The sequence below is a fragment of the Lontra canadensis genome, unplaced genomic scaffold (assembly GCF_010015895.1).
Source record: "Lontra canadensis isolate GAN:19392208 unplaced genomic scaffold, GSC_riverotter_1.0 scaffold22, whole genome shotgun sequence".
NCBI classification, from domain to species: domain Eukaryota; kingdom Metazoa; phylum Chordata; class Mammalia; order Carnivora; family Mustelidae; genus Lontra; species Lontra canadensis.
Genome location: NW_022631016.1, coordinates 6,875,586 through 6,898,220, shown reverse-complemented (window position 1 = coordinate 6,898,220; position 22,635 = coordinate 6,875,586). Strand labels below are relative to the sequence as shown.

The 22,635-nt window shown below is 47.2% G+C and overlaps 1 protein-coding gene across 1 annotated transcript in view; it reads left to right on the top strand.

Annotated features, from left to right (window-relative positions):
* SEMA5A (semaphorin 5A) overlaps positions 1–22,635 on the top strand; it is a 297,989-nt gene that overhangs the window by 133,117 nt on the left and 142,237 nt on the right. The window contains exons 5-6 of the mRNA XM_032861862.1: positions 8,271–8,369; positions 9,950–10,163. Of these exons, the coding sequence (XP_032717753.1) occupies positions 8,271–8,369; positions 9,950–10,163 (313 nt within the window). The remainder of the gene's footprint in view (positions 1–8,270; positions 8,370–9,949; positions 10,164–22,635) is intronic.

Sequence of the window (22,635 nt, the reverse complement as noted above, 5' to 3'; positions counted from 1 at the left end):
CAGGCACGTGAGCCCCACACTAGGGTGGTGAAATCACTAATTCAGGGTTTCTCAGCCTCCTCACTCTTGACGTTTGGGATCCGATCTCTCTTAGTTGTGGGGTCTTTGTCCTGTTCGCTGGGGATGTGTAGCCGAGTACCCAGGTCCCCAAGAGATGCTGGCAATACGTCTCTCCCAGTCATGACAGCCAAAAATAACCAAAAATGTTTCCAGACATGGCCAGACACCGACGTGGTGAAGACCCTACTGTATTTCTCCAAACGCAACTCTTACATGGTCCATGTCACGTGGTTCTCGTTTCCTCTGGATCACATTCACTCGTTGCGCAAACTTTTTCCAAAAATATCTATTTCCCTCCCCTCTCTGGACATCAGGCTCCTGTGTTCCTTATATCTTTTAGGAAAACACCTGGTTACTTATGTAATCATAGTACACTTCTCCTGCTGACGGTCTCCGAGTCAGTAACTTGATAGAATCAGAGCAGTAGCGTTTTACTCGGAAGTCGTTACTGCCCGGAGTGAGGAATTGTTTCTGCTGGATCAAAGCTGACCCATGTTTTGCCTGAAGCGGTGACCATTTGTGACCGTGAACATCGGGAACAAATAGCGAAGAGCATCCGTTCCACTGGGTGACGGACACTCGATTGACAGAAACTGCCGTCTGCTGAGTGTTCTGAGACACAGCAGGAAAAGGAGCGAAAGAAACAGGAGCAAATAAAATAACCTTCATGTTCCACGAGTTTCTGGTTTTAACGGGTTAAAAACGATGGCAAGTCTCAGTCGTTATAGATTGGTTGAAACTGCATTTGTAGAGGGAATTTGTTCGGAAGAGTAGAGTGACGCAGATGGAGACGGATTCGCGCAGCCGCGCTATGAGGACAGAGGAACGTTCCCCCGAGCGGCATCTGACGCAGTAGCCATCAGGTGAGAGGCCTGAGCCAGCCTCTGGCACACAGAAGAGAAGGAGACAAGGCCATTCCTGTGAAAAGGAGCAGCCAGGCCAAACACCGCCTGCCCCAGGGCCAGTCCCGATTCAGACAACCCAAATTTCTCCCTTCTGACAGTTCAAGGGCCCAAATCGGAAAACATTTGCATACAGTTAACCTAACTAGAGCAGTCCCCTTATCCGTGGTCTTGCTTCTGGAAGTTTCCACTACACACGGTCGGCCACAGTCCCAAGGGAGGTGAGAATTGTTCTCTTTGATTGTTTGTTGTTGTAATCTCTCACTGTGCCTCCTTTACAGAGTAAACGCTATCATAGGTCTGGTATGAATAGGAAAAATCCTAGCGTATGTAGGGCTTGGTACTATCCGAGGTGTGGTTCACGCATCCCCTGGGGGTCTTGGAAGGTCCTCACAGGTAGAAGGGGGCGGCTCTAACCTCTGTTTGGGGGTGCAACTCAGGCTTTTCTTGCCAGCCACAAGTTTAGAAAGGAGAATTCAGCGATGTCCTATTTTTTGTTTGCGCAGTAGTCTTAGGACAGCTGACACAGAATTACGAAGTTTCCCTTCTCCCTGAAATCAAAAGAATAATGCAAAATGTGACATCTCAAACATGAGAAAAATGCCAGCCTTCTTGGCGGAGCTCGTGTTTTTCCCTCTGCGCCGCAGACGGCGGTCTGGGCTGCCGCACACAGCGCAGGGCCTGCCGAGCCCGGAATGCGGGGCATGGCGAGGGGGCTGAGCCTGCGGGCTGGGGCGCCCCGGGCCCACTCGCCACCCTGCGGGGAACATTCCTCGGCCGGCCGGCTGCAGCGCAGGGGAGGAGAGGGATGACACATTTGCTCTTGTTTCCCTGGTGTGCTGGGACCCACTCAGGCACCATTTCACGTGTAGTCCATTAAACGGATAGTCCAGGGACTCAGGTCAAGAAAATGTCACCAGATCTTTGATTTGGGCCCATTCAGAGGAGAAAGGAGTTGCGGAGACTGCCAGTTCTCTGTGAACTTGGAGTTCAGTTTTATTTATAATATTTTCAGTTCATTTCGGGGAAAGAGGGTGACTGTGCCTACGAAGTCCTCGAACATTTCCTGCGTGAAAGGGGGCAGAACTGCCTGTTTTTAGGTATTCAAAAATCTCTTATAGTAAAATCTGTCGTATTGAGTTCTTTTCAAAATACCATTACAGAAACCCACTTCAAGAATTATTTAAATGTCTTGTAAACAAATATTATTTTAAACATAAATGGTCGATTCTCCTGCATGCAAACAACAGTCCCTTGTCTGTCTGGGGTCATTGTGTCTGAGCCTCCGCCCTGCCCGCGGTGCCCTTTGGGAAAGACACCAGCTCTGGGGGTGGGAGGGTGGGGGGTGGGAGGGTTGGGGGGTGGTGAGGAGCTGCTTTGTGTGCCTGTTGGAGCTTTTGCTTCTTTCTTGGACCTTTCTTGATCATCTCATTTCAGTACTTTTGACACCAAGTTCCTAGAATTATTTTGCTCTCTCGTGGGACAGTTTTGATCGGAATCCAGGGCTCTGTGTATTGTTCTGCCTGTGGTTCTCCTGGGTTCTGCTTGCCATGTTGTCCAGCCCTGCAAGGAGGGTGGCGAGCTCCAGACGTCAGGGGGAAGCCACCATGACTCCGTCCTGCCTGGGAACCTGGTGGCCTGCGGGGGGTGGGGGGGGCACATAGCTGGACATAGTCACCAGAGGTGCCAGTGTTTGGAATTCTTGAGTCAATGCATGCGGCACCCTGCAGACCTGAATTTATTTTATGTAATTACTGCAAACATGGAGGATTCTTCAGATGGGACACTAACAACCGGTGGAGATTCTGTGCAAGGAGGTTCTTTTTTTTTTTTTTAAATTGAGGTGTCCCCAACAAGTCTCTCATGGAATTCAGTTGAAAATAGTGACATTATGTAAATAGATGCATAATAAATATGTGTTATCCATACCCTGTGCACTATATAGCATATGGTCAATATGATATACATATTGTGTACTTACAGCTATGTATTTCTACATATGTACATTGATATATTTAGATGTATATCTAAATATATCTAATATCTAAATATATCTAAGATATAAATATATATCCATATATATCCAGATATCTAAATACATATTTAGATATAAATAGGACTATAACAACATGCCTACATATTTATTTAAACTTGGGTAGTCTGGGGGCACCTGGGTGGCCCAGTCAGTTGAGCATCTGACTCTCGATTTCGGCTCAGGTCATGATCTCGGGTCGTGGGAGCAAGTCCCGAGTGTGGCTTCAAGCTGGTCACGGAGTCTTCTTGAGATTCTCTCCCTCCCTCTGCCTCTGTTTCTCCCCCTGCACATGCTCATGCACTCTCTCTCTCTCAAATAAACTCTTAAAAAATAAACTTCTGTAATCTGTGCGCACATATATACATATGTAATACATGTGTCTCTTACATAGAAGGCTTGTATGTACATATGTCTCACATACATACATTTACATCTGATGGGGCGATGCCGTTTCCCGAGACTCACCTGGTGACCGCGCCTTCCGTGAGTCACACTCAGCACGAGAGGCACGTGCAGTTGCCCTGCATTGCTCTTCAGTGCTCTGGGTGCTCGCCGAGGTGATGCATGACTAAGGGAGACGCTGCTTTCAGTGGGAGCGCTGTGCTGGGCGCAGGCGCCGTCTGGCTGCCAGCCTTCCTCCCCCACCTCTAACCAAGATGGAATGACGTTGCTGAGACATCGACCCCGATTCCAGATCATCTTTCTGCACAGTTACAGCCTTTCTTCAAGCAGAACATACCTGTCTGGGGGAAAAAAAGGATGAAACATTGTAAGGGAAAAACCAGTGAATTCATTAAGAGAAAGGTCCTTACAGCATGTGTTTTCCATCCGGACTCAGGGCCATGTGTCCTTGAGACCAAGTGGGCCTTGGCCTGCCTCTGTCTCGAAGCTCTTGTAGTGAGTCAGCAACTCCTCATCCCAGCTCTCTTCTCAAATGAGAAGTACTTTCAGGTCAAGGACAGGTTGACCCGCCTGTGGGATCGCAGGCACACATGGGTCGTTTTAATATTCAAGCGCTATTATCAAAATGTGGATAGACGACTCTCATTTTCAACAACAGAAGCCGTGTGGTGGCTGGCTGCTGGCGGCCTTGGAAATGAGCACGGTGACTTCTTGGAAAACCAGAATTCATTAAATTCCCTTAAACCATTTTCAAGATGCAGAAATGTGATAAAAGAAAATTCTTAGATGAGAAAAGGAAACTCGAAGACACTTAGCTAAGTTGATTTATAGGACAAACCTATACCAGGATCTGCTAAAGGGACATGGGCATCATGCCTGTACTTTCAAACAAGCCATCCCAGCCAGTCCTTCTGCACGTTTAAATAACCCAGGAACCGTCACGTTTGTAGCGATGATCGACAACAGGATCCACCAGATTTTCTGCAGGAGAATTTGGGTCTAGGCTCGTCACCAGCAGGAGACACGATTACAGAGCCTGACCATTAGGCCACATCCTTTCATTCTCTCTCTCTTTTTTCTTTTTTTTTTTTTTTAAGATTTTATTTATTTATTTGACAGACATAGATCACAAGTAGGGAGAGAGGCAGGCAGAGAGAGAGAGAGAGGAGGAAGCAGGCTCTCCGCTGAGCAGAGAGTCCGATGCAGGGCTCGATCCCAGGATCCTGAGATCATGACCTGAGCCGAAAGCAGAGGCTTCAACCCACTGAGCCACCCACACGCCCCAACACATCCTTTCATTCTTAATTTTGACTCTGATTCCTTGATTTATCTGCTGTTCAAAAGCTAAGTATCTCTACTTTCTTCCATTCCAATATGGTCTACATTCTGTTTTGTGTGAACTTACCTCAGTTTCTCTTAAAAAACATTATTTTAGATGCATTTGTTTGTTTAGGACTGGCTCCCAGACTGCTTCTAGAATCCGTTGGAGCAGTCTGTGAATTAAACACGAGGGGACTTTGAAGGGAGTGAGAACGGGAAAGCTCTGAGCTGATCCGAGCCAGACTCTGGGCAAAGGAGTTCACCTCTTGTCAAGAAGAAACACACAAGTATACCCACCTCCAAATGTTCCTCTTGCAGGACACGAGGAGCGAGCATGCCTTGTCCTAGCCTCGTTGGTGATAATGCCAACCTCTTCCTCTCCTCCTCCTCTCCTCCCCCAGTGCATCTCAGCCTGCATACTGGACTCATCTAAAGCACGACTATGGTCAGGTCTCATATGTCACAAGCAACTCGGGTCCACAGGGATGGGTCTGCCCTCTGTCCTTGAGAAAAAGATGGCATAGGCCTCCTTGTCCGATCATCCTGGTCCCTCCTCTTCCCCCACCCTGCCCTGCAGACTCACTGAGCTGGGGAAGCCCATGGGTGGTCCATGGGCACATGACCCTTCTCAGACAATAGGGCTGCTGGTGTGTTCTCTCCTGGTTGTGCTGCTGGTGTGTTCTCTCCTGGTCCTGAGTACTGGAACAGGCTTGTTCTAGTTTTCCGTTCCAACTGAAATAACATTGTGCCCTTCCTTATTTACTTTTTTCAAAGATTAAAAAAAATATTCAAGTTGGATTTGTCCTGCCTGTCCGGTACAGTTCTGCTTCTCAGTGCCCCCCCCGTCCCTAACCGCCCTTCCAGTTCTTCATCAAGTTTGTGATGGGTCTTCATGAATGTTAACGACTTCCGGTCCTATTTTCCCTTTGTCTTCTTTTGGGAAATAAAGATAAAACATCATTTTGTTATCTCAGTTGTTTCCCTTTGCAGAACTGATGAGAGGCACTTGCTTTCTCTCCCCAGGTCTATAGACACCATCTTTCGGTCAGGATCTTGAACTACCTTAACCCTCGACTATGTTCATGGATATAGGTTTGCTTCCAGCACGTTGTGTCAATCTTTTGCTTTAAACGACAACAAAAAGTTCTTTTACGTCTTAGACTCCTTCTTGAAAGAGTTTTAAAAGCACAACAGAAAATAAATGAAATCCCCTGTCCACAAAATCCCCTCTCTCCCCAACTGTTAATGATTTTAGCATCATTTCTGCATCTGTTTTACGTTTAGGCACCAAGACCTCTCAGCTCCCTCTGTGCTCCAAGATCTCTCCTTGGGGTCTCCCTCAGACATGCTGAGGCTTTAGGCCTTTATCCTGTGTTTGCAGATCCCTGTGCCCCCGTGTTCCCTGACATGGCCGGGCCACCTCACCCTTCCTCTGTGTCCTCCTCAAGCAGGGAAAGGGCAATAACCATGTGTCTCTTTGATGTCTTGTTTTGTTCTTTCTCCTTCGAACTCTCTGCCCTTTCCCAAGTCATAAAAACAAAACGGAAGAGAACAAAACAGGCCTCCTCCCCCTGGTGTACCTTTCTCAGCTACCCAGGCACTGCCTCTGTTGACCTTCGTTTCTCCATTCTCCTGATACCGCACTTAGAGCTTTGGTTCCTTTTCTTGATCTGCTCCTTGTGTGTTCAGATTAGCAGCCAGGGGGAATTTGTTACTATCCTTGCTGGCCATGGTATTGGGAGAATCACCATCCTTGACATCTGACTTCCGGTTTAAAAAGCAAATCCCCAAACTTAGCTCTTTTCGTCATCCTCATGGCCAGGCCACCAAGCAGACTGAATTACGGCAAATCAGCACGGCATGGAGATCAGGGCTCCATTGATGGAAGAGAGCATTGTCATGCATCCAAGGCAGAGCTCCTTACACAGGGCAGTGAGCAACGGGGACCACTGGGGGTCGTGTGACATCAGCTCTGTCCACTTGGCTGGCTCCTCGCCACATTCTTGGTTTGCTGTGTTCTCGCCGTGCCCTACCGCACCCCCTGCCCAGTCTGGGCACTAAAGGACAAGGGACCCAGTGAAGAAAGTGGTTCCCTTGTCTGTCTCCTGAACTGAAATCTCCCTATCTCAAGTTTAGCTTCTACACCGAGCGGCCCTTCAACACTGGGTCAGGTCAGACTTCGTGCAGTGAAACAAATAGCGAGTCCCTTCACATTCAGAGTAAAGTTCAGATTCACTGGGCACAGCGGGCCCCTGTCTATGCAGGGTATGTGTGACCTCCTCCGTACGTGACGAAAGCACCTCATTCTCGAGTCTGGCACCTCGGCACAGCCCACTCCCTCCACCTGGGATATGTTTTTCCTTTTTAGGTCATTAAATCCTCTATGTGTCAGAGGGCACTTCTTCCGAGAGCCTCACTAAATTCTATCCTTCCTTCATTTATTTTTTTTCTAAAATTTTATTTATTTATTTGACAGAGAGAGAGGGAGCAGCACAGGGAGAGGGAGAAGTAGACTTCCTGCAGAGCAGGGTTGTGGGGCTCGATCCCAGGACGCTGAGACCATAACCTGAGCCAAAGGCAGAGGCTTAACCAACTGAGCCAACCAGGCGTCCTCTATCCTTCCTTTAAAACCTACATTAGATGTCACCTCCTGGGAAGCCTTCCTCCATCTCTTCCCTTCCCCTTCCCTCTGGGGCAGTAATATTCCCTTCTCTGCACAACTCCATACTAGTTGTTAAGGCCCCGTATTTTGATTTTCTGCCGAGTGCCTAGATTATGACTTGTAACACAATGTCGACCAAAGAATAGTTAATCAGTAAATGCTTGCTGAATGAATGAGATGCTTTCTGGCTCAGAAGTCCACACATGACGATGACAGTGCCCAAATTTTCCATGCATGCTTTGCAAGCACAAAACACATTCAACTCTGGGTTTTCACCCAGCCTGGTGTTTCTCCCACATGTTCTGGACATCCTTTCCTTAGTAGTTACACTTTTGTTTCTCCATCAAAAAATAAAAAAAAATGTTTATAGATTCTCACTATGTATAGGAAAGCACTTTGTCTCAAACTTGTTCCAAATTGTATACAGTTTCACATGTGACCCTTGCATTTGGAGAAGCATTTGTAACATTTTTTTTTCAAAGTCCTGGAAAGTTTTCTAAGACAGGTTTTCATGAGGGGCATCCAATAGTTTCCTTTTATTCATTCTCCTAACACATATCGAAGGTGATTTCAGGTTTGCACCGTTAAAAGGTACAGTTAAAAATGAAACCACATTCATCAAAAAAAGATACATGCTTCGAGGTTTTAATTGAATGTGTATATTTATCTTCATAAATATCTTCTACTGAACAAGTGTGCAGATAGAGAAGGTCAGATTATTTAACAGTTTTATTGTTTTGGGGGGGTCAATATCTAAGGCTTTTTGTTTTTGTTTCTAGTGGCCAATTACCGTGTAATTTATAAGCCAGTCAAAATTGATTCACATTCGCCATTCATTCCTCTTGTGTTCAGGCTGGTTAACATGTTTTGTGTGGTATTTCCCCCCCAGGAGGAATGTCAGAACTACATCCGGGTGCTTTTGGTGGGCGGCGACCGGTTACTTACCTGCGGGACCAACGCCTTCACGCCTGTCTGCACCAACCGCTCGGTAGGTCTTCCTCTCGGACCTGACAGAAGTTAATGCCAGGAGAATCCAAACGTTCTGTTAAAGCTGTGGTTTTACATGCATATCCGTTCTCAAAGGAGTTGTTTTTTCAATCAAAGGAAACATCTTTTTTTTTCAAATGGAATAAATATTTGAGGTATTGATTTATTACTAATCACCCGGAATAGGCTACAAAGAGCTGGAAGGAACTCTGGCTTGTTTCATTCAATTTCAGTGTGTTTCTAAACTGTTTCTGCCAGCTTTTCCCCACCAGTGATCCTGAACAGTAATCCTCAACATACTCTTCCTTTAGCCTGTTTCACTGCAGAGATACCGACAAGTATTAAATGGCCTTAAAATCATCGTCCAAATGATGAAAATGCACTTGACCTGTTGGGTAAGAGCAATGTCAGAAAAATGAAAGGAAGCCAGCACATGAAGCCCGAACCCTGGGCAGAGCTAAGTTCCACCCTGTCCTCTTCCCTTTTCTTTTCACCTGCCCTTTTTGGCGGGGACTTTCTGGCATCTGCATCTTACACCCGTAGATCTTGGGGTCCTCAGAGCACTCGTGACATCTTCCTGGCTCGAGATAGGGATTAGATGTTCCGCGGGGAGCATGATGAAGAAATAGTGTTATGTCGATTTCCCAGTGGCATCACTTTTCTCAAAGCTTGACTCGATCATCTGCAATATTTTCCAATAACCGAATTGGTGGTTGTTGGAAATACAGGGAGGACGAGGAGGAGGATGGGAAGTGTTGCCCACAGAGAGCCCTCGGTGTCGCGCCGTGTTCTTAATGCTTCACACCGACTTGCTGGTGGTTCTCTACCCCATGTGGTACTTACCCTTTGGGTCCCTGTTGTTTTCAACAAGAGTTTGAGGTATAAAGAACTGAAGTGGCCGGCCTGGAGCTGACTGAGGGCAGAGCGAGCAGTGTGTGTGGGGGCCCTGTGTGGCCTTTGTGCTCTGCTACCACCCAGGTCAGAATGAAGAAGCCCGTGGAACTCTTCTCGTTCAAGGATCAGTTGAGAATCCAGCATCTGAGAAGCTGGGTTCACACCAGATGCCTACAGGACCCTGCGTGGGCTGTCTGAAAACTGACAAAATAACGTCTTGGAAATTTGGGCTATGCAGTCCGAAGTAGCAACATCCTTATCTGGGAGCACAGTTTGGGGCTCCTTATAGCATTTTAATTCCCTTACAGTGATAAAATTGCATGTAATCTAATTGTGGTTTCTGTTTCTCTCAATACTGAAGTTTTTTTTTATTGATGTGGAAAGTCTGCCGTGCCCGTGCATTACCAGTGGGACCCACGTACAATCATCTTATTTTGGTTTCTGAGGGGGTGTAATGGTGTGAGGTCCAGCAGCTCGAAGGGCGGGTCGGGGGGTGATTGATTGGTGGCTCCTCCTGCCAAGTCCACTGCAGGGTGTTTCCATCAAAGTCAGAGAGCACACCTCTGTCATGGCTTGTCCTGAGCCCCAGAGAGGTCATCGCACGTGTGTCATTTGCGGGTTGGGCCGAGCTGATCTAGGGCTTTTATGGGGGATAATCGGTTTCATCTCTCCTTTCCTCCCCCGCAGCTGAATAACCTGACGGAGATCCATGATCAGATCAGTGGCATGGCCCGCTGCCCCTACAGTCCCCAGCACAATTCCACGGCTCTTCTGACAGCCGGCGGGGAGCTGTACGCCGCTACAGCCATGGACTTTCCGGGACGGGATCCCGCCATTTACCGGAGCCTGGGGATCTTGCCTCCACTCCGCACGGCACAGTATAACTCCAAATGGCTCAACGGTGAGTCTGCCGGTCACGGCCAGTCCCCACCTCATTTGTCTGTAGCTCCTGGTGACTTGTACTCAAAAGCAAGCTGTCGCCACTTCCAAAGAGAAACAGTTTCTTCATTTCTCAACAAATAAGAATGTCATTTGTTTTGTACATCGGTGTGGACGGGCGTCTGTGGGGAGCTCTTTCGGAGTAGAAGGGAAGAGACGCTGTCAACGCTGCGGACAGCAACAACAGGGCTAACGTTGACATGACCATGCGTCAAACTTAAGCTGGTTTTTACGCTGTTGTCTGAAGTTCAGGAAACGTGATGTCTTATCACAGCTATCTGTAGATTGGTGTGCATTCTTCCTTAACTTCTCGTTATATATCTAAAAGCAGGAAATGACTAGCATTTCATGAAATTGTCAGACACTGGGTAGCAGACTGTGTTGGGCCACGGGTGGCTCCAAAGAGCTTGATCAGTTTTAAAAATGTCTCAAGTCACATACCCAGGGCATTGGGGTGCACGTTACTTGGAGTTACTTCCTTCGATGGCGTGAGCATCCCTGGTCGCTCTGCCATCCGCATTCTGGCAGTGTGGTCCTTGGACTGACCCTGCTGGGGGTGCAGAATCTCTGATGCGATTTCAGGCACCGCACCCAGGTGTGACGATATCCAGCAGCAGAAGCCAGATTCCGTGTGTCTTTTTTTTTTTTTTTAAAGAAACCCAAAACCCCCAGAAGATGTCCTTTCAGTCTTGGACTGGAAATTGGTCATGTGCTCACTAAGCAGTCAGAATAGAGGCTGGCTTTGTACAATGTCCTGAGGGAGGTGTGCCCGTTGGAATCAAGCCCTCCGTGTGTGTGTATGTGCCTATGTGAATGTGCCTGCACACATGCCCACATGCGCGCACACATGCATATATGCCCACATGCACACACCACACCCACAGTGTCTTAGGTAGATACGTGCGTCACATGTCATCCCTTTATTTGATAGCTTGCACAGAGATGAAATCTTGCCATTGCCCTATCCTATTTATTATTTTGAGCTTTCAAGTTCTACAAAGATTTACTGACCTTCTGTCAAGTACAAGCTAATAACGTAGATGAGAATTTCTCAACCTCAGTACTATTGACGTTTTGGAAAAGGTAATTCTTCGATTTGTGGGTGGCGCACGATGGTTGGTTATCACAGGATGGTTAGCAGCATCTCTAGGCAGTCTGTACTCACCAGATGCAATAGCGTCCCCCTCTACCCAGTTGGGACAATAAAAAAATTTCCAGAAATTTCCACATGTCTCCTGGGAGAGAAGATGCCTCTGGTTGAGAACGACTTGCTTAGGCTCAGTATTTATGTACGTTTATTCGTGTATGTATATATAAACACGACACAAGCATTTTTCTAAATAATATAGTCAAACCAGCCCCAGGTTGCCTTTAAAAGACTCCCTTGTGGAGAAAACAAGATCCTCATCAACTTTCTCCAGGAGTTTAAATGACTCTGCACCCTTCCAAAGGGCACCATGAATTGTTTTCCTAAACTGAAGCTGTAACTAGCTTTTCTTCTTGAACATTATTTCTGTTGAACTGGTTTCAGACCCCTTTGGGCCCTGAAGCTTTCCTCTGTTTAGCTTAAAGTTCTTCTTTCTGTTCATTTGTTGATTTTTACTGACCATGCAAAGTTTCCACTTAACAATCAAAATTACCTGCCCCCCAACCAAAGACATTGTAATTAGAGTTTGTCTAAAGCAAAGCAAAAACTAATTAGGAATACCATCTCTCTCTCTCTTTTTCCCCCCAGAAGTGGCCCCCTGATAATTCAGGTTATAGCATGAGTTAAAAACACTGACTGTTTCTTTGCATGTGACTCTGATTCCCACTGGCTGATCAGATGGTCTGATTCCATTAACCTCTGGGTGGACCCCTTTCTGTCTGAGAGTCAGGGGATGGGGGAAGGGCAGTGGGAGAGCTAACCCTGCTCACCACAGTCTCCGTAGGCATGCTGTCATTATTTCTTCAACATAATGAATCACGTTTTAGCTTCCTAAAATGTGCTGCTGTTTCTATATGTAGAATCCAACAAGTGCAGACACTGCACATGAGTCCACGGTCACCGTGGTAAAGCCAGCACTCAACCACCTTGTCATCGTCGTTTCGGTGACAATGACTCGCCCTGTTGCCCTCAGCCCTGCCCACCCCCACCGGCCCACGAAGGAAGGCCCTCACTCCCAGGGCAGAGAGCAGAGAGTTCTTGATGTTGAGCGTTTCTTCCCTCTCCTGTGCCTTGTTGGGGCAGTACCTTCTACTGAACTGGTTGGCCCTGGTTTTGTCTCTGATGGACCATCCAGGACAGATTCTGGCCTCTGACCCCACTTAGTTCTGCTTCTCGCCCCCCTGCTGAGCCGGGAAGCAGGGGCCTGTGTTCATCATGACCTTACTGGAATCCCTACTTTGCATCCCATCTGCTTCGTGACCAGATGCCCTAGTCTCCGTTCCCCACTGTGTTCTGGAGTTGTTTTCTTTCTTTACTTGAAATTATTGCTGTATTTGTTATTCCTTCCCTTTTTTTTTTCCCTCTAGCCTCAGATTTCTTCCTCTCTAGCGACGACTGCCATTTTTTTAATAAAAATGCGCAGATGTCTTTCCTCTTCAATGAGACAAAAACAATAAAGAAACCCAAACAAGCTGAGAATGAAGTTAGTTCTGCAGTATCCAAAAAAGGGTCCTACTTCCTGTTGAGATTTTAGGGACCCATTCACAGAGGCGCTTAGAATCTTCTCCACAGAGTGTTCAGCTGGTTGAGAATCAGGGCATGGAATGAGCAAGTGGAGAGCCGAGGTTCGGATTTACTCTTGATAGAGCTGAGCGAGTGATGAAAACCCGGAGCTGGGGTGTCCAGTTAAGAATGTGCAGGCTCTGACCTGCCGAATGAGGAAGAGACACGGGCCACCCCCATGGGGTCGGCAGGCGGCTCCCTCCTGGGCATGTGAGCTCCCACTCCGGGGAGGTGGAAAGCCCAGGGCCTGCTGATCGAAGAAGGTGTGGTTTCATGACAACTTGGTCACAGATGTGAACGCACAGGGTTCATCACTTACTCATCTCAGGCTCTCAGTGATCGTAACCTGCTCACCTGTGATCATGACCAGAACTCATTGCTTTGCTTTGGCCATTTTTCGGGTTTTGCCAACAATTTTGTTTGCTGAAAGAGAGTTGCCTCCTCAGGAGAGAGGTCTGGAGGATAGGGCCTTCCGACTGTGGTTGGCACGTTTTTGTCTTCAGTGTGGTGCTTGTGGTGAGTTGTATGTACGGTGATTTGTCTATACACACGGGGGGCCTTTTCCATAGTTCAGTTAGTTACCTCGTACAGGAAAACGCAGTAGTCTTTGAAGCTTGTACGAGAGGCCCCTTCCTCACCTCTTGAAGCTCTGGTAGCCCCAGATATTCCTGGCTTGTGGCAAATCCCTACAGTCTTTTCCTCCTCGTGCACGTGGCCCCGTCTCTGTTTGTCTGCGTTCTCACGTGGCCATCTTCATGTAAGGACACTGGTCATCCTGCATTAGGGGCCTGCCATACTCCTCCTCTTCAGTCTGCCATGACCCTATTTCCAATAAGGTCTCATTTGCAGGTATTGGGAGTTACGTCTTCATCATGTGTTGGGGGGAAGGCAGGATCCATGATGCGGGGCTGATCACGAAATGCTCAAATGTTGCCACCTCCCACCGCAGCCCCTTATTTCCGGTGACGACCCCACTCTTCTTTCTGGGCTGTGTGTGGGTCAGTCCTCGCCCACTGCTCAGCCTCCTTGCTCGCTCTGCCCCGACTCCTGTGATGTTCCCCGTGTGCGCCAGGGGGAAGCCGCAGCGCCATGCCTTCCTCTCCGCGCTTCTGGGCACCTGGGCTTCATGCTGTCCTCGCCTCCCTCGGTTTTTCGCCTCCTCCCAAATCCCGCCTCTGCCTCCCTTAGCTCCGATTAGAGTTTCAGCTTCCGAGACTCGGCTGGATCGCTCATCCCTTCTCGGCATTACACGGGAGTGTGCTCGTCGCATGACACTGGAGCTCTCGGCTATGATCGTGCCGGGAACCCACAGAGTCCACGTTCCACCTGCAGAGAGAGCCGAGGCCCTACCCACGGCCTCCCGTTACCCGGGTGTCCTGACTCCTTCTTCCCACCCCATGCTCCCTCTGCTGTGGCCTCTTAAATGTTGCACAGGGCCACTGGCTCTTGGCTGTCTCCCAGGGATCAACGAAGACCAGAGAGTCAGTTGCTTAAGCTTTGTGGTCCATGGTGTCCCCATCGAAGCTGTTCAGTTCCTCCCTCACAGCGGCCTCACTCCCGGTGGCGGGTGCTCCCGAAGCCTCATTTACAGCCAGCGGGCAGGATTGGCCGCAGGCTGTTGTTTGCTGGCCCTGTTCTATCTGAAGAGCTCCCCCCACCTGAAACCCACTTGGCCGACTGGTTTAGCTCCTTCCGGTCTTTGCTCAGACGGCCTCCGCAATGAGACGTCCTCCGACCACCTATGTGAACGGACGCCCTCTCCCATCCAAGCCCTCCTGGTCCCTCTTCCCGTGCTCAGCTTTTATCCTTAACTCCTATGCCCTTCGGTGCTTGTCTCCTTCCTTCCTTAGAATGGAGGTTCCCCGATGGCGAGCTAATGTGTTTTGTTCACTGATGTGTCCTGCATCAGTGCCGGGCACGTAGTAAGCTCTCATTAGTATTTTTGGAATAAATGAGTTACTAGATGAGGAATTGCTTCTTTGCTTGCCCCATAAGTGTATGAATTCCCCGAGGGCAGGGATTATATGTGAGCCATCTTTGTGTGTCTCATTCAGTGTCTGAAACACACAGTCGAAGCTCTGTCAACCTTTACTGAATGAGTAGGAGATAAGCCCATGTTGTAAATCGTAGAAATATGAATGGTGTTGTTAAACGAAGGGAACATGTCATAGGAAGTGTAAGCCAGAATTAAAAAAAAAAAAAAAGAAGGAAAGAAAAAGATTCGTGTGTTTGAAATTGATTCAGGTCCAAACATCTGAAAAAAAATTCCTTCGTCATCTCACTTCGACAAGTCACTCCTGTGACTCCTTCTCAACCATTATTTATTCAGTTATCAAATGCAATGCAATCTATTAGATAATGTTCTGGAGGAATTTGGAACATTGAGTTATGTGCTCCACAATGAATGTAAGTTTCAACATCAGATTTATCCCCCTGTGCCAAAATCTCTCTGAAAACAAATTTATGTGTTTAGAGAAATACCTTAACAGCTTTAATGCATTAAAATACTCATCGTTAATAACCTTTATTAAATGATTACTCTATGGCAGGATAATAAATTTTTAATGGCCAGTGCTTAAAATAGAGAAGCTGTAAAACTCGCCTTCAAGAAATTGGCAATCATATTGGGGAAACAATAAACCCATGAAAAAGGGAAAACTGACATTTCCAAATTAATAGTATGCAAATTCAGTTTGTAGGTTATGAGGGAAGTACATACTTTCTCAGAGGGGGAAAAAAAACCTCTGTAGGAACTTGTGAAAACTAATTCATCAGTGAGTCTTACGAAGTCAGCATGGCAGTCTACATGGACATCCTCTTGTTAACCCTCGTTGAACTGCTGGTTTTCCTTCTCTGCGGGGAAGGGTTTGCCTGTCCACAGAGTTGTCCCGATGAGGTCCCCAGCTCCTTCTGTTTCTGCAGTTTTCAACCATGACCTCATGTGGAAACAGACAGACCTGACATCAAAAGCCTTCTCTTTTAAACAATATCATTTCATATGAGCTATTATGGTTCTAGCCGGGAGAACTCTTTTCGTAACAATCTCAACTTCTCCTGGTTCGAAATACTTCAATGATGTTCCCAGTGCCTTAAATAGATTCTTTGAGGTCTTTAAAATACAACAAGTAACCTCCTAATGATTAAAGATAATTTACTTGGAGGGAGAAAATCCCCTCTGTGCTTAACTCAAGGAGAAATTGTTTCTCCTCATCGTGAAGACAGGTGCCTGGTGGAGAGCTCAGCGCTTCTCCCTGAGAGCAGATGTCACCTCCCAGAGCTGCAGGCACGGCCAGAGTCACTCTTTCGGGCTTGTCTTGGGGACAGTGAGTGAGTTCACTTTTGGCAGAGTCTACAGAGCACATTCCCTCCTGGGATCCTCTGCTCTAGGGGCCCCGTGGATGGACATTTGCTAGAGCAGGAAATTCATGGCTTAGAGGCAGCCCTCACAAAATGAGCCAAGTACAGACAAGTGGTGCCTAGAAATCGAAGTATGTTTGTGTAGGAAAAGTCAAGTCTTTATCAAGGAAAAGCTCAGGAAACTGGAATTTTAAAAAAATCTCAATTACCTAGTTAGCAGCTATTTTTTTTAAGATTTTATTTATTTATTTGACACAGAGAGACTGAAGAGAGAGAGATCACAAGTAGGCAGAGAGGCGGAGAGAGAGGGGGAAGCAGGCTCCCCGCTGAGCAGACAGCCCGATGTGGGGCTCGATTCCAGGACCCTGAGATCATGACCTGAGCTGAAGGCAGAGGCTTTAACCCACTGAACCACCCAGCTGCCCCTAGTTTTATATTTTATTAAATTGGCATCTGGGGAGATGCTTAAGAGAGGTGTCACTGTGAACAGTGGGCTCTCTTGGGGACCGCAGCTGTGAGGCTAAGTCTGACCTCTAACGTGTGAGGTTTCCGCTCGCTAGGGTGGTGAGTCATGGGCTTAGAGCCTGCGAGCAGTCGGGGGACATGGGACCGAGCACGGAGAACAACCTTTTCTAACTGGTGGGACATCAGGCACATTGGCCATCTTGTGTGGGATGCAGGTCTTTTGGAAATTGTGCTGTAAACCCAATCTGAGCATCTTCATGGGGTCGCAGGTGCTCTTTGGAACTTGTCAGGTCGATGGGAGACTCCATACATGTGCCATCTGTAATCCTCCACAAAATCTGCCAAGGGAGATGGCACCGTCCTTATTTTACAGGTGTGCAAGCTGCCATCAGAGGAACTAGCCCCCTGAGCCAGAGCCACGAGGCTGATGGGCATGTGAGCTGGCATTTGCAAACACACCCACTCCAGAGCTAGTGGTGCACGCCCCCACGTGCTCCTTCCTCCCCTTCATTTCATCCACATCTTAGGAAATAGCAGCATTGTAATCTCCCTCCCTCTTCCCGAGCTCCACGTTTTTATGCACGCGCTGCCACAGAACAGGGGCAGCGGGGACTGTGGAGAAGGCGAGGAGGGTTTCCTTATTGGTCAAAACTTACAAAAAGCAATGACATGGATGGGGATTACTGGAGTCAAAATAGAAGAGCCTGTGGCATAATTGAAAACAGTCCTTCACGGGCACAGAAGTTTGTTAAGTGACAGGAAGGAATCGGTTCTTGTCGTGGTCTTTGCAAGCAGTGTCGTGCACTGATGGGTCTCTGGGCTGAATGCCTGAACGTGGCGGAGTGCAGAGTGCCTTCCGTCTTGTGGTGACAGCTCCGTACTCGCCAGTCAGTCATTTGGACTTTCAATTTGCACATTTCCGAAGAGAATGGATGAATGAGCCGTTCTTTCCCCGACCAAGGTATTATGTGGCCAAAGGCACCAACTCGATACACTAAGTCATAGAGAGACTTGCGTCCAACAAAACAGAAATCCACATGGAGAAATTATATCCCATTAGAGAGAATATAACAGATTGTATAGAAATTTTCTAGTACTTTCATCACCAGGAAGGAAAATGGTTCAGGGCATTGTCTAGAGATCATGAGCCATTGCCTTGTGACCGCCCGAGGTCCCTCCTGCCACCCTGGCAGGATTATAACATTGCTCCCTGTCCCTCCCAAAAGCGCTCAAATTTGGCCCATAAATCATATTGTCATCCTGTTTATAAGATCCCCAGGTGTATGCGTTTCAGTAAATTTGTCTCCATATTGTTCTGTTAAACTCTTTCTATCACCTCAGTGGCCTCTCACGTTTGGTCATGCGCTGCTACTTATTGGATCACTGACTCTCTTCTTTGGGCTTCTGTCTTTCCCTGGCCCAGGTCAGCTCATGCGACAGAGACCACGCCGTCACTCAGGTTGACGTGTTCTAAGCGCGTAGTCTTACAGCCCGATACCTTTTCCAGCGAGCTCTCACATCTTGTCCTCTTCCTCCTCAGAACTATTTTATCAACATTAAAAAATTGAAATTCAAGTTAATATGCCAGTTTAAAAAAAAAAGAAAAGAACGCCTGGCTTTTGATTCACGATTCTGGAGGCTCAATGATTCATCCTTAAAAGAAGTGAACCACTGCTCTGAAAATATAATCAGGGAAATAATGAACATGGTAAATGGAAACTTTCTGTTTGGAAAATGTTCAAAAGTACATTTTTGTGAAATTAGTTTGAACAAATTGAGCTGAGGAGCACGTGATATGGTAGATGCTCCCCGGAGAAGGGAAAGTTTGGGGAAGCTTTGTGCTTGGAACAGAGTGAGGGAGAACAGACAAGGGTGTGTTTGACACTTTGAGTGAGAGCATGTAGATGACAGCCAGTTAGCGAAGCTCCCCGAGACCTAGAGGGAGAGTTCCGAGGAGAGCCTCGGGCTTGCAGGGTGAGTCCTCACATAGGGGATGGCCGATGTCATTCGGAGAGAGATGGCACGGGTCCCCTTGGTACTGGCTGCTCCGGCTAGAATCAGCAAGTTTATGCAAACACCACATTTTCTTTCTTTTTCTCTTTAAGATTTTATTTATTTGACAGAGAGAGGCACAGCAAGAGAGGGAACACAAGCAGGGGAAGTGGGAGAGGGAGAAGCAGGCTTCCCATCCAGCACGGAGGCTGATGCGGGGCTCAATCCCAGGACCCTGGGATCATGACCTGAGCCAAAGGCAGATGCTTAATGACTGAGCCACCCAGGCACCCCATAAACACTACATTTTCATGAGGTCATATTCCTGTGGAAGCAAGAAGGAATCAAGTTGGCTGGTACCGCTTTTCTGGTTTGACGCAATGGCTTTCTTTCTGCTGGGGGCTCAGTGAGTGAAGGACTTGGGGATCTGAGTGTCAGCAGTGACCACCCAGGACATGCTTGATGCCCCATCCCCCTTTTCCCTAGCCACTGCCATCACCACACCCACAGGAACGTGGGTCATCAGCTTGTCTTTCAGACTCTTCAGTGACCCTCCAGGGGCAGTCGACATCCCAGCTCCTGTCTGGGTCGCTGTCCTGGCCTTCTCCTTCATTCCGACATGAGCTTCATTCCATTCCTGGCCACTCTTGGGGTCTCCTCGTAGCGGTGGTCTCTTCTGCTCTTGACCTGGTGGTCCCTCCCCAACCCTCCAGCTGCCTTTTCTCTGATCCTTTCCTTCTCCAGTTCTTAAATTCACCTCGCTGCTGGTGGTCTTCAGGGTTCTTGTCCTCATTGTGATGGCTTGTTGGTCTGTCTGGTCTGTCGGGTTTGTTTTCCTCTCTCTATCCCAAGGGCATGCGCTCTGTGGTTGCCACTGCACACCCCGGCCGTGGGTGGTGGGCCAGAGGAGGGCTCCGGGGCTTTTGGGGCTCTGTCTACGGCACCGCCCCCATATTTGGTGCCACATCTGCCAAGAGCAACAAAAACCCTAATTTAGTATACAGAATGCAACGTTTATGATTTAGCTTGTTAAATAAATACTGATAGGTTTACCGATATGCGTGTTTTTATTAATCTACATATTTTCGTATATGTGTATATGCTTATTATTTATATCTTAATTCGCATATGTAAATAAATGGTGATCTGTATTTTGATGATTAGCAATCAAGTGCTGAGCACTTGTCACTCTTTGCCTTTGATTCCCCCCCATGATACATGTTGGGTGGTGTTACTACCCCCGCTCAACAGGACACAGAATGTGGGCTGGGAAATAACTTAACGGAGTTCACACAGCCAGTAGGTGGCAGTATTGAGCCATATATACATACACACGTTCCGTGCGGTGTGTAGGTATGTGGCATGCACAGACATGCATATATACATACACACATACAAACAAGTGTTCTCTACCCATCTGTCGGTCTTTTACTGGAAATCTTGGGGAAAGCTTTAGTACATCAATGGCTTTAAAACCACATTGTACTTAATCTAATTTAATTTTAGTTAATTATCCATGCTTACTAAATACCTAGATGAAATTACTTTGGAACACTCTGCAGCAGATTTTCATGTAGGAGTAATGAGGGAAAGAATGTGCACAGAGAGAGAGGGTATGAAATCTAGATATATATACGGAGATGGTTTTGGTAGTGACCGACATCAACAAATTAAGGAATTTGGCTCACTGTGTCCTGTCTAAAGACAGTTTCCATTCACTTCTTTCCTGTTTGTGGAGTAGCTTGCACTCAGCAAGTATCGTCCTCAAATTTTGGTCACCTTTAAGCTTAACATTTGCATGTTTGATTATTCAGTGTCATTATGTGGAGTCCTACTAGATATAAATTAATTAAGAGGGAAATCAAGAAGGGTACCTGGGTGGCTCGGTTGGTTAAGCAAATGTGTTCGGCTCAGGTCATGATCCTGGAGTCCTGAGATCGAGTCCTACATCGGGCTCCCTGCTCAGCAGGGAGTCTGCTTCTCCCTCTGACCTCTCCCCTCTCATGCTCCCTCTCTCTCATATAAATAAATAAAATATTTTAAAAATAGGAAGGAAATTAAGAGTAAGTCACGAAGTAATAATTATAGGCACCATTTATTAGAATCATACTGCATACCGGTCTCTTTAATCCTTATGGCAAAGTAAGTCTTTTGTGCCCTAAAACGTCATACAGGGTAAAGGCATGTTCAGATGTCCATGCTCCAGCCCAGGGTTTCAAGCTGGGATGGGCAGAGCCACAGCCCACATGGGCTCCATGCCCAGACATCTAGTCGGACTTTGGCCAGTGTATTCCAAGGTGGCTTTTAACTGAAAAAAGGATTTATGATAGATTCTGATTCTAGTAAGACTTTTGTAGAGTTGGCAAATTGGGATGCCTTTCTGTCTTCAATACTCATTGGCATTAATCTGGACAAATATTTCTGTATCAGGAAATTATCGATGATGGGTCAGTCATCAGACTGAACCACCAAACACAAGGTACCTCCAAACGGATGCAGGAGATTATATTAGAAAGAAGGCAGAACGGAAGTTTCCATCTGGATGCTCGCCATCTGGTTTTACCTGGTCAGAATCTTCTCCAAAATGTTGAAGCTTTTCTTCTCATTATTCATGTTTTATTATCTCATGGATCTCTTCTCTTACTCCTGTCTGCACGGTTGCTAATGAGTCAATGTATAAAATAAAAGTTCCTTTATCGTGAAATATTATTTCCTCTTATGGCAGGACCTATCTTGTAAGATGCTGTGTAATGCATGACTTTTCGTGTTTTCCAAACATGAGAAAAAACAGCTTCTCAGTGCATATATTTATAACGAGCTGACAGATACGCATGTCTTTTGTTGTGTTTTGTTTTCCTGAATTGGCGCACACCTTCTCTTCGTGTGTAGCTCTAATGACAGTGAAGAAGAAAGGACCACTCAGATCTCTCTTCCACGCACTCACATTCATTGTAGACAAGAAGGCAGGGCCTGATTTATGACTTGTTCAGTTCACTCAAGAGTGACAGATTAATAGTTTGTGGTGAATTGCATTTTAACAAGAGACAGAGCTTCGATAATGGAAGGGAAACAGTATGCATCTTGTTACACTGCCTGGCAGGATTCAAACGTCCCCCACCTCCAGATTTATATCTATAAATGCAGGAGATATGTGGCTGTCTGTGTAACAATTATTCCGGCTTTTTTATTGTCTTTGGAGAGGGAACAGGAAGCTGGCTGAGTTTCAGAAGGCTCTGCTTTCCAGGAAACGGAGCTTCCTGGCTTTACGGCAGGTCCCGCCTTCAGGGACCCATCATCATCCTGAAGGGCTATCACAGGACAGCACGATGGGTTTTCAAGGGTCCGTTAGCTCCTTAAGTGACCTTCGCTGTGTGGTGCATTTGAGAACAGCATCTACTACACACCAAGCACAAATTCTCCCCCGTGTTCTCAGTTGGAGAAAATGTGTTTGAGCATTTCTGTCTAAAGTGTACTTTGTCGCCCTATCATAGAATTGTGTGTGTGTGTGTGTGCGGGGAAGCCACTAGAGGTTCTCGGTGGAGAGAGGAAGCTGTGGGCTGCTCCGCACGGTATTAGCCAGTACCCCCCTTCTAGGAGGCATCTGGATGAGGCCGGTCAATGGAACAGACAGTAAACGTGCTAACAGTCGCTCGCTGGCTCTCTGGGGAGTGGTGGCGCCACCCGCAACATCATCTCTCGAGCTGGGCCGATGCTTGCCAGCAGTACTCTAGCCTAATAAGCCCTTGGACTGCGGGCTCCTTCCTGCTGCTTTTTCTTCTCGGTGTCATTCCTGATGGCCCTCGTGGCTGCAGGGTAAATTTTGTCTGGTATTTGTCTTCCTGTCTTCCTGCTCCCCACTTTGGTTTCTAAAGTGTTGTCCACAATATGAAGTGTGATTCTTGGATGTTAT